At 48.5% G+C, this 11,814-nt stretch overlaps 1 protein-coding gene across 3 annotated transcripts; it reads left to right on the forward strand.

Annotated features, from left to right (window-relative positions):
* Positions 1-1,097: 1,097 nt before the first annotated feature.
* MCFD2 (multiple coagulation factor deficiency 2, ER cargo receptor complex subunit) lies at positions 1,098-10,900 on the forward strand. Of its 3 annotated transcripts, none has more exons than XM_014478172.2 (4): positions 1,098-1,334; positions 6,690-6,850; positions 7,805-7,964; positions 9,395-10,900. In XM_014478172.2, the coding sequence occupies exons 1-4, from the start codon at positions 1,113-1,115 to the stop codon at positions 9,521-9,523; spliced, it is 672 nt and encodes a 223-aa protein (XP_014333658.2). In that variant the 5' UTR covers positions 1,098-1,112; the 3' UTR covers positions 9,524-10,900. The 3 variants fall into 3 exon arrangements, with proteins under 3 accessions (XP_014333658.2, XP_014333657.2, XP_014333659.1); XM_014478171.2 differs by having other exon boundaries at positions 1,098-1,262; XM_014478173.2 differs by lacking the exon at positions 6,690-6,850 and having other exon boundaries at positions 1,171-1,262.
* The last annotated feature ends 914 nt before the right edge of the window (positions 10,901-11,814 follow it).

Consider the following 11,814-nt stretch of genomic DNA (forward strand, 5'->3'; position numbering starts at 1 on the left):
AGAAGTGTTACTGAATGAATGAATAAACCATCAGATGGACGAATGGATGGACAGCAGAGGGAGAGCTGAAAAATGAACTAGATCAAACTAACTCAAACTTCAGAGTAAGGAAAGGAGGAGGAGTCTGGGATTAATAGGGTGTCCTCTATCCTTAGATGGTAAAGAATCTGCTTCTAAAGTGGGAAACCTGGGTTCAATCTCTGGGTCAGGAAGACACCCTGGAGAAGGGAATGGCAACCTACTCCAGTATTCTTGTCTGGAGAATCGCATGGGCAGAGGAGCCTGGCTGGCTACAGTCCATGGGGTCACAGAGATGGACATGACTGAGCAACTAAGACCCTGCTCTCCTGCCACAATGGTCAGAGAAGGGTGGAAATAATTTTCTGAGCTATTAAAACTAGAAAGTGGTACTTGATGCTAGACAATATGTTCACCATCCATGTTTCTTTCTTCATTCTGCCAACCCATAAAAAGATAGGAAGCCTGGGTGCTTGATTCTCCCAGTTTGCAGACTCCCAACATGATTCTCTCAACTAAGTCCCTGCATCATCTTCAATCCCTGGCTGAGCCCACAGCAGTTCTGTATTTCCTAGGGTTATCTGAATTTTTTCCTTAGAGATTTATCTTAATCTATCTAAGTATACCCGAAGTATATTACGTTTCCTGTTTTTCTCCATCCTAAAATTGGTCCCAGGGCCCACGGTTGGTGAGCAACTGCAGGGGCTAATGGCTTGATCCTGACAGAACTGGAATGGCAGGCAACAATTTTTTTCTTCACGCTATTATATTTTTTCCTAACTTGGAGTCAGAGAAACCCAGGAACCTGTAGAGGTGGAGCTGGTGGTGGAGCTGAAAGCCAGTTTGCGGGCCAGTTGCATCCGCCATCCAACGTCCTCATTCTACTACAATCCTGGGGGCTTCCGGGCTTGCCTAGCCTCTACGGTCTTGGGGGTTCAGGTGGTCCAACCCAGGATCCAACCGAGTGTCGCCCTATGTAAGGTAGACAGAAGAAATGCCTCCGCCCAGTCCTTCCTGGGCCTGAGGCCGTTACACGTGGAATCACCCCAGCGGCCCGGATCCCGCACTGGTCAGAGGCGGGGCCCGCGGCGCCAATGGGCGGGCAGAAAGGGACGCGCGTGCGCACAGCGGGCCAGGCCGGGGGCGGAGCGGAGGAAAAACGTACTGAAGACGGGAGCTGGCGAGGCTCATGCTGGAGGGCTTCGCGTCTGGGGAAAAACTGGTGGCAGCTGGTGGCAGCGAGGGTGAGTGAACCGGGGGCCTCCCGCGATCCGGCTGCGGCCTGTGATCCCTGTGACCCGACCTTGGAGGAGGAGGTCCGTGGGGTGGCATTCAGGAGTCTGCAGAGGGGCGGGATCCTGGCGTTCCTTCGGGGGCTCTCAGGGCTTCTGGCTAGGTTTGGAAGGCAAGCGCGGCCTGGGTGGGGGCTCGGACCCCGAGCCTCCCCGGGAAGCTGGCCGCCTAGGAGCAGAGCCTCCCTCCCGGGGCATATGCCATAGGGGCTTTAAAGCCTGATGGGCCGGCCGGGGTCGATCTCCGCGCTCTTGGAGGACCTGCGGTGGACCTGCGCGCGGGCCCGAGTCGTTGCTGTCCGTCTGCCCCTGGTACCCCGTCTCTCTCTGGGAGAGACAGTAAACACTGACGGGGGCCGAGCTTGGCCAGGCTATGCCAGGGAAACAGGGAGGCGGGGAAGCCTGTATTCCTCTCTTGTATCCCCTGTGTGGGCATGGCACCGCCATCCATCCAGATGCCCAAGCAGAGTCTTGCACGTCATTCTCACCTCCTGCACGCTTTACCCATCCACATCGAATCCATCACAAATCTCCCTTGGATACGCCGACTTCTCCACGCCCAGTTCCTCTGCTCTAGCAAGTTCAGGCCACCATCATCTCTCCCCTGTGCCCCTTCTCCGTCCTCTGTGCTTTGTTATATGTTGGCAAGCCAAAGTGATGGCCTTAAAACCGAAATCTGATCACGGTCACCAGAACCCTCCCCCCATCCCCTGGTCTTCCTTCTGTGGATCCCTATTGCTCTTACAAGCTCTTGAACATCGCTTTCAATGCCCTTGGTGACCGGTCTTCTTTACTTTACTAACTCATCCGTCTCCACTATACTGTCTTCAACCATGTTGAACCCTTTTTAGTACCCAGATTGGACCACGTTCCTTCTAGGCTTAGGTGTTTGTTACAGTAAGTTCGCTCTACCTGAAGTGCTATTCTTTAATTGAAAAAAAAAAAAATCATCCTTCATATATTAACCCAGGTAGGGGTTCGGGCTATTGCCATGCCCTACAGCTATCCATTTACTGGTCTTTTCCACTGGGCTGTAATCTGTGTGACAGGAGCCTGTCTGGTTCTTGTCACACAGATTATCCTATCCTCAGACATACCTGTCCTCAGAACCTTGTGCGGCACCAAGCTGTTTAGCGAAGTTGTTGTTGTTGTAGTTTAGTCACATCCAACTCTTTTGCAATCCCATGAACTGTAGCCTGCCAGGCTTCTCTGTCCATGGGATTTCCCAGGCAAGAATACTGGAGTGGGTTGCCATTTCCTTCTCCAGGGATCTTCCCAAGCCAGGGGTTGAACCCCACGTCTCCTGCATTACAGGCAGATTCTTTACTGCTGAGCCATCAGGGAAACCCGGGAAACAGTTTAGTTAAATGTATAAATGAAGCATGCTAGCTCCCTCCCAAATGAACAAATAGATCAAGTTATTAACTGCCTGCTTCTCCAGAATCAGTTGTCAACGCCCAGCCCATGTAGAGGTTTCTTTTTCTAGGAACTTGGTTCTTTCCTTACTTTCAGTCCAGGACCATGGCAGTTTTAAATGGGGAAGTACCAGTCAGAGTTTTTCTTTGGCATCGACTCAGGGTACAGGATGTGTGGCTACTTTGAGTTTGATTCTTAACTGAGGGCGGTAGCATGAGAGAAAAGTTGCCTACAACTGATGGGAGGAAGGCTGACTCCAAACTTTTTGGTGCTGATAAGACTAAGGACACAATGAGATTGGGCCAGGCCAAACCACTGCTGGGAGGACTCCCAAGGGAAGTTATGTTTCTAGCTTAGGTCAGATCCTCTGTGGTAGGAAACAACACACCTGAGTTCCAGGGCCCAGGGCCCTGATACAGAGTGAAGGCATGCCGTTCCAGGTGAGCTCAGTATTTTGTTACAAATTCACTAAAGGAGTAAAGGAGAGACAGAGAAAATAGCTTCCCCGTCTTCACAGAGGGAGGGAAAGAGAAAAATAAAAGGAGAACAGTATGTGACCATATGTTAAGGCCAAGTGAGTGTGAGAGACCACAGACTGAGGTCAGAGGAGGGAACAGCTGGCTTTGGCTGAGAGAGCACAGAGATGACATTTGAACTGGGCCTGGAAGGAAGAGGGCAGATGGACAGGTGGAGCGAATGCGAACAAACGCCCTAGGACTGGGAGAGGCTGCTGGAGCCAGGAGGAAAGCCCTGTTACAGTCAAGGCCCGGTGGGAGCCGGCCGCCGTCAGTGGTCTAGCGCTTCTCCCCAGAACGCCTGTGAAGGATGTCTCAAATTCAGAAATCTCTCCTCCTCTGGATTTTTCTCTAGCCTAGCCTTTACACTTTCTGAAAGGCCAGTGAACCCAGGAACTCCTGGGGCTTATCTGCCAAGCTCTTTGCTTATGGCCTTGAGCTAAATAGTTGGAGTGTGGGTGATGCAACTTGTTCTTTCGGCAGAAGGGGCTGCTAATATTTCCTTTTCAGTGTGAGCAGTATGGTTTGTCAGGTGGCAGTCAGATTCCCTGTTCTTTTTGTAGCACTTGCTAGGGGGAGTTTCTCTTCTGTGTTTGCAGATTTGGCTTTTGTTGTGGTCTCAAGGTTGGAAACCTGGCACAGCAAGCCAGAATGGGGTGAGCCCCAAATGTATGGTTCTTGGCCTTTATCTGGTCTCCTTTGAAGAGGGGATAATTTGGACTCAAAGTTACTATATTACCAAGCACTTGGTTGCTTTTTGGCCTTATTCCAATAGAACCTCTCCCCCTCACCCCACCCATTCCTGATATACTAAGTATCCAACCACATGGTTCTAGGAGATGGTGCCAGGGGTCTGTTGATCACTGAGCTCTACTATCTGATAGATAGCGCCCGAACCAAATTTCATCCTCAGTTACGTTGACATCAGACCTGGCAGTGTATGGGTGAGGATAATAACTCCCCAGCTCCCAAGGACCATGGCACGAAGGCTGAGAACCTCCAGCCTCTGTGCAGGAACTGTGCCCAGTGCTGCGAACGGGAATCCAGCCCCCAGCCTCACAGAGCCCAGTCCAACAGAGGGTACTGAGAGGTCCTCAGACGTGTTCACAGGTGCATGCACAGCTGTTGTCAGCAACAGACAGGACCCTCCTGAAGGGAAGCACTTAGGAGCATATGGGAAGAGCGTCTAAGCCAGACTCGGAATTGAATAAGGCTTGCTGGAGAAAGAGACATCTAATGCATTATGAATCTTAAAGGCTTCCCCCTCTGGTCCCTCCTGTCCCAGAACTCTGCAGTGTGTTGTCAGAACAAGCTATTCTTCTCTGGTTGGGGCAGTCTTTGCAGAGAGTAACCTGATACCTTGTTTTCAGGTACCAGGTAGAAGGACAGTGGCCTCATCAGTGTCTGGACACTTCTATTTGGTAAAATTGGGATGTAGTTTCTGGCTGTTCCTGAATTATTTTCTAGAGATGAGACTCAACCAGAATCCCCCTTTTTATTCCATCCATATAGAACTGGAACAAAATTATGGGATGAATTGCATTAAATATATATTTGTAAAGAAAACACATGTTTTTAGTAAAAATTTTAGAAGCAATGGAAAAGTAAAGAGAAGAAAAATAAAAGTCACTCCTAATCTCATAATTCAGAAAGTAATCTCTCTTAATAGTTTTCAGTCTTTGTTCTGTGTATGAGAAATATACATACATTGTTTTGTTTTTTACAAAAGTGAATTTTTTTTTTTTTTGGCTGTACCACGTGGCTTGTGGGATCTTAGTTCCCCAACCAGGGACTGAACTCAGAGCCACAGCAGTGAAAGCACCGAGTCTTAACCACTGGACCACCAGGGAATTTCCCCAAAATGAATTATTTTTTACAGACTTTTGTAGCCTGCTCTTTTTCACTTGGTGTATATTGAACATCTTTTTCTGTTATGAAATATGACAATTGCATTTTGATGTCCCTATTCATTTGCGAGACTCGATGCTTCTGTTTACACCTAGAAGTTATATATCCCAGGGACCATTGTCTCCTTAAGGGAGGGTATACTGCTGATATCCAGCAAAGCGGGTCTGGGAAATTTTCCTAAACATTGTGGGGATGGCATTTTCCTAGGGTCCTGCCCTCCAGAGCCTCTTGGGGTAGGTGAAAGGGGCCAGAACACCTCTGAGTAGAGGTCTCTTGGCTGTCCTTCAACTTCTTTTTTTTATAGAGGTCAGTCTATAAGCCCTGGAAGGATCAGGACTTTCAGCTGAATAGCAGGAGAAGGAAATGGCAACCCACTCCAGTGTTCTTGCCTGGAGAATCCCAGGGACGGGGGAGCCTGGTGGGCTGCCGTCTATGGGGTCGCACAGAGTTGGACATGACTGAAGCGACTTAGCAGCAGCAGCAGGGCGGCCTGAGTGTTGGTGGGGTACAGGTGGGAACAAGGCACTCCTGTCCTCGGGGAGCTTGCTGTGTAGCCAGCTGTTTCTCCTTGTTGACCAGAACTCCAAGTCCAGCCAAACCCCGGAAGTACTAGATGGAACCTAATCCCTATGGAGCTCTCCTCCCTGGTGCTCTTTCTCGTGGCTCAATTGCTTGCCTCCCTCACAGCCCTGGGAGGTGGACGAGGCAGGGGATAATGCCCACTGCCGTGGGCCTTGATCTAACCTACCCACTGTTTCCCTCAACCCCTATCTCTGGTCTCACTCTGCCTAATACCTTCCCCATTGCACTGCCAGATGAGCCCTTCTGAAACCATCTCTGCTCTCATCTCCCTCAGTGGCTCCCATCCATTCCCAGGCAATGTCAGCCTCTTGGCCTAGCACGCAGAGCTGCCTCCAGCATGGCCTGGTCAGCCTCTGCAGCCTGTTGCCCACTGTTCCATCCACTTCATACCCTCTAAGCTCAAGTCCCTCTCACCCACTTGGAGTTTCTCTCCCCCTTGACTGCACCTACCCTTCTATTCACACCGTCCATTCGTCCTTCAGTTCCTGCACGCCCACTGCACACCCCTCTATCTGGACCTGCTGAAATGTCCCCATGTCTGTTAACCTCTGGCTTTCTCTAGCCCGAAGGACACTTCGTCCTCTGAACTCTCAGAGGGTTTCCTCTTTCTTTAGTACACCTCACTTTCTGCCTTGATTAGTGCTCTTGGCAGGAAGAATTTCTCTCACCAGACTGTAAGCTGCTCGTAGGCAGGAGTGCTCTCCAGATCCCGGTAAACTCTCATTGAGCTGCTTGGCATTCTGAAGGGGCTTCAGGAAAGGTCATGGACCTGCCAGCCCATTTGAGTGATGGGGACTTGGAGAGCCCGAGGTCATCCTGCAGTCTGGTGGCAGAGCTGGCCAGCTCTCTTCCCCAGCCCTGCTCCTTCACCCAGTTCCCAGGAGTGTGCTGTGTCAAGTCTTGAAAGAACCTCAGTTCTGGTGTTCTTGTCTTCACCTTCTTGTTCCCCACCTCCCAGGTACCGGTGACCATGAGATCTCTGCGACTGCTCAGAATCCCCTTCCTGTGTGGCTTGCTCTGGGCCTTTTGTGCCCCGGGTGCCAGGGCCGAGGAGCCCGGGGCCAGCTCCTCCCATCACGGCAGCATGGGCCTGGATAAGAACACAGTGCATGACCAAGAGTACGTATTCAGCCAGGGCTGTGGTCCAGGGGCCTCCCCGTCTGCAGCTGCAGCCAGCTGCAAGGGCACACGCTGTCCCCTTTGCCTTCTACTATTTGTACAACCCCTTGACATTTTTCCAAGCATGGTGTTTATTCCTTGTAGCCGCCTGTAAGTCCAGGTGTTCTTCTTTTGCCATCAGATCACAGATGAGACTCAAAAAGGATGAATGGCTTTCCTGAGTTCATTCTGTCTCTCTCTCAGCACAGACAGGCAGACAGACACAGACACCAGCAGTAGTGGCAGAGTCCAAAATAGAGCTAAGGTTTCTTGCTTATGACAAGATCTTTTTCTTTTTTCTTGGCATGTTCAAACATTGCATCATTTGTTGGAACTTTTACCCTGGGCCAGTTAGCCTCACACATTCCTGCCTACAGTTCCTGCTCTATTATCCTTAAATTGCTTTAAGAAAAAAAAAAAAAAAAATAATAGCTCCCCCAACAATGTTAGGTAAAGAACCTGCCTGCCATTGAAGAAGACCTAAGAGACATGAGTTTAGTCCCAAGGTCTGGAAGATCCCCTGGAGTAGGAAATGGCAGCCCACTTTAATATTCTTGCCAGAAAATTCCATGGACAGAGGAGCCTGACGGGCTACAGTCCAAGGGGTCGCAAAGAGTCAAATACGACTGAACATGCACACACCCCCCCAAATGTTATAACCATATTCTAATAATAAAAAGGAAAAAGCACCCATAATCTTGCCAGCGTAACAGATGAACTGTTTGATTTTTCCCTACTCCTTTCACGGCCTTGCCTATGTCTATCTTCTTGGAGAGTGGTCTGCCACTGTTTCTGTTAGTTTTTCTGTGATGGGTGTACTTGAAGATCTTGAACTTTTCAGAGTCTTTAAGATTTCAGCAGGATCCCAGCCCAGCATCGCTGCCAAGTGGTCTGAGCTTCACTGTTGGTCTTTAGGCATATCATGGAGCATCTCGAAGGTGTCATCAACAAACCAGAGGCGGAGATGTCCCCACAAGAGCTGCAGCTCCATTATTTCAAAATGCATGATTATGATGGCAATAATCTGCTTGACGGCCTAGAACTCTCCACGGCCATCACTCACGTTCACAAGGAGGTAGGTCGGGCAGTGGCCCCGGGGGGGGCAGCATCTTGGAGGGGCCTCCCTCTGGTGACTCAGTCCCTGCTCCTGATGGCTTCCCCTAGGAGGTAGGTCGGGCAGTGGCCCGGGGGGCAGCACCTCGGAGGGGCCTCCCTCTGGTGACTCAGCCCCTGCTCCTGATGGCTTCCCCTGTCCTTGTGCAGCACTGTTACTGCTTCTCCTCTTTCTGCTCACCTTCTGCTCTGCCTTTTTTCCTGTTCAGAGGGCCTTCTCACAAAGGGTGACCAGCCGAGGCAGAAGCCCCAGAGCCTGCCTTGGATCTTTAGCAAGTGCCACTGGCATTTCCACCATGTGCCAGGGTCTGAGAACTAGCTGAAAGGCAGACCACATTCAAAAGGCGGAACTGGGGAGAGGTTATATCATTTGGGAAGAATGGCCTGTCTGGTCCAAGGGATCAAGGGATTTGATGATAAGGGTTTGGGTAATACAGTATGATGGTCATGTCCTTGTTATTATCTCTAATTTGAGAGGTGAGGAAACTGAAACTCAGATCTTATGCCTCCAGATCTAATGTCTGTTCCACTTGACCACACTGTAATCTCAAGAGAGGAGAGAGGCAAAGTTGGGGAGGGGCGTGTGCTCACACCGGCTGCCAGCCGAGCCGGGCTGTGTTTGCTCTGAAGGTAGCAGGGAGCACCAGCGGCTTTGCACAGGAGACAAGCATGACTAATGCAGTGTTTGCTGTGGGAGGCAGACTGATGGATGCTAGCAAAGACTGGCTTTGGGAGAGGAATCGAGGTCCAGCTGCCCTGGCAGGCGAGGATGGTGGTGGGCAGGAGAGGAAAGGGTCGGGACATGGGAGAGGTGACAGAAGACGGATTGGCCACAGATAGGAGCAGCATTAGCTCAGCCCTTGGCAGCGTGAGCCCTGCCACACCTGCTTCTGGAGCAGAAGTGCCTTCACCTCAGAGACTGTAATGGGGTCTGCTGGTCGGCAATGCCTTCTTCCTCTTGTCCTGACCCTGAGATGTCTAGTGTGGGCTCTCACCACTTTAGCAGAGCTGACCTGTGGGAGGGCCTGGGCTGTGAGCTTTTCTTTAGGATAGATTTGTGGGTCCTGGAATCTGTGAGACTCTGAGTTCTCTAAGCCAGACCCAGCTTTCTACAATGAACATGTATGACTTTGGTAATGAAAAAAGAATGAAAAGTATTTTTTAAAACAAATCAGCAAGGGCCTACTTTGATTGCATCGTCCTTTTAACTGCCAAATATCATTTTTTAATTGGGTTGTTGTGAATTGACTCTGGATCTAACATGTGGCTTGTGGATTTCCAAGAAGTAGAAGTACTACATTTGAAGGAGTCTATGGACATTTTATTTTGGACATTAACCAGGCGCTTTCAGTAAAAGATGCAGCTCATCTTGGTGTGATTTGTACCTTGTAGGAGGGAAGTGAGCAGGCACCAATGAACGAAGATGAGCTGATCAACTTAATAGATGGTGTTTTGAGAGACGATGACAAGAACAATGATGGATACATCGACTATGCCGAATTTGCAAAATCCCTGCAGTAGACCCGATGTGGCCATCTCCCAGTTAAATGCAAATCTGACCCATTATAATGTGATCGGACACTTTCCGTAATGCAAAATAACTCATTTCCAAAATACTGCTTTGGTATTTTGGTAAAAACCTGTAGCAACTTGTTACACTGGGGTGAGAAAGAGAAATCAAGAGAGATAAAAAAGCAGAGGAATGGGACCTACTGTAGTCCCCAAGTACTGTTAAATATCTTATTGGACAAGGGCTTGATAAAAAAAATCCTTTTAAGGATATTGGATGATCACAGCTGAGCACTCAGGAACTTGGATGGAGAATGCTGCTAGGCTCTTGGTTTTAATTCATGCTACCTGAAAAGTAAGACAAGCTTTTGCTAACTGGACACACTTTTCAGTAACTGAAGGAATGAAATGAATGCCAAATGTTTCCCCTGGGGCTGTCCTGTCTCTTCAGAGGAACGTGGTCAGTATTCTGTAAAGTTCCCCTGGCCTAAGTGATTACTTGTTCTGGTCTAGGGAGTATTTATTAGGCTATTCAAAGCCACAGATCAGAAGAATGTCAAATAGTTGAGCTAGCCAGAGTCTAAGATTCTGTATCTCCTGGGACTTTGGGAACACCACACCACTGACCTAAGTGATTCACCTTTTTCAGTTTTTCAATATTTCATAATACTACTGCCACATCCTTACACTATCTTTTATGTCTTCTTCAACCAAGGAGAGACCTCAATTCTAAAAGTGTTCTCTACTTCTCATCATTAGCAAACATTTTAGCTTTCTAGGTATTTGTATTTAACTCTTGTTTCTAGGGTTTTGTTTTTGCAGTTTAGAAACTCTTAAGAATGTAAGGACTTTATCCCTTCTGCTTGATACAGCAGAGGTGAGCTACCAGCCAGTCTAGCCTAAGTGAAAAGTGGAAAGATTCTTCACCAAGCAGGTGATTAACCTGATACACATGAGATCTAGAAGGAATGTTGTTTAAATTACCTCTTCTGCCTGAATACGTGAATTCTTTCAGATCAGCAGAAAAAGAAGCCTAAAAACTCTTAAAAGTGTGAATCTCAATTGTAACTGAAAATCAGAAGTGGCTGCAGATTATAAGTTGGCTTATGGAATGTGATGGATATGCTGTGATAGGAAACCTGAAATGATGGTTGAATGGGTTAAAAAAAAACTGCATAAAATTTGCTGTAAGATATATAGACTTATTTTCTGTACTAAAGTATTCTTATAAGAAAAATAAGTATTTGTAAAAATGGTTTCCTGTGTCAAGTATTTGTGCAATCAGAGCTGAATTGTAAACTATTCTTGTAATAACTGGTTATTTTGAAAGATTTATATAATGAATTCTGGATATATGACCAATAAAACTGATGAAATGCAAGGGCAGTTGATTTTGTGCACATAGGCTTCTTCTCCTACCACCCAAAGGATTGGTTGGTTTAATGCCCACGTTTACAGGTGGGACCCATCCCGTGGGCTGGGACCCTCCCTGCCACTACCTTGTTCCTTTCTGCAGGGGTAGATCTAGGATTCACAGTAACTGTCCTTCTGTAGGCATTTTTTCCTTCTGCATGAAAGCACTTTTTGGACCGTGCTTCTCTGGCCAAGTTCAGATTATGACGGCATTGTCTAGGAAAATACAATGTTTTCTCCTTGAGTCTCACTGACTGTTTTTTCTTAGCCAGAAAATTTAAATTAGATAGCATTATTGCAAGCACCCTTGGACCAAGCAGGAAGCATAGTCGCCCCTGGATTTTTGGAAATGACACTGTTCTGCCAGTTGAAAGGAGAGCAAAGGAAGAAGTTACCATTGCCTCCCTGACTCCCATCCCCTGCCCGAGACCCCTGGGTCTTGCCCCACTTCATCCAAAGCTGCCCTTCTGGATGGATCTAGTGAGCAGACCCACGGTTGAAAGAACCTTGTATTGTTGGCAGCTAGGAAGTGAGGCAGCTGGAGACGAAGAGACAGATTCCTACAAGGTAGAGTCACCCAGTTAAACAGACCAGACAGACACCTCTTCCCTCCTTCCCAGTGGGCTGCACTTTGAAATTATTCCACACTGGCCTTTATGGTTAGCCTGGCTTTCCTTATAGCACCGCCCCCCCACCCCCACCCCACTGCCTGGCCCACACTTTCCCATCATGGCCCCTTCATCTCCTTTCCCCTACGTGAGGTGTTGGCTGTCTCAGCCCGCCTCGGTTTTTCAGATTGTGTAAGGAACATCTCTGCTCCTTAATTTCTTTATCTCTAAAATGGAGACAAATACACCTGAGAGGCCGCCTTATAACACCACAAGCTTTGA

Source organism: Bos mutus, chromosome 11 (assembly GCF_027580195.1).
Source record: "Bos mutus isolate GX-2022 chromosome 11, NWIPB_WYAK_1.1, whole genome shotgun sequence".
Lineage (NCBI taxonomy): Eukaryota > Metazoa > Chordata > Mammalia > Artiodactyla > Bovidae > Bos > Bos mutus.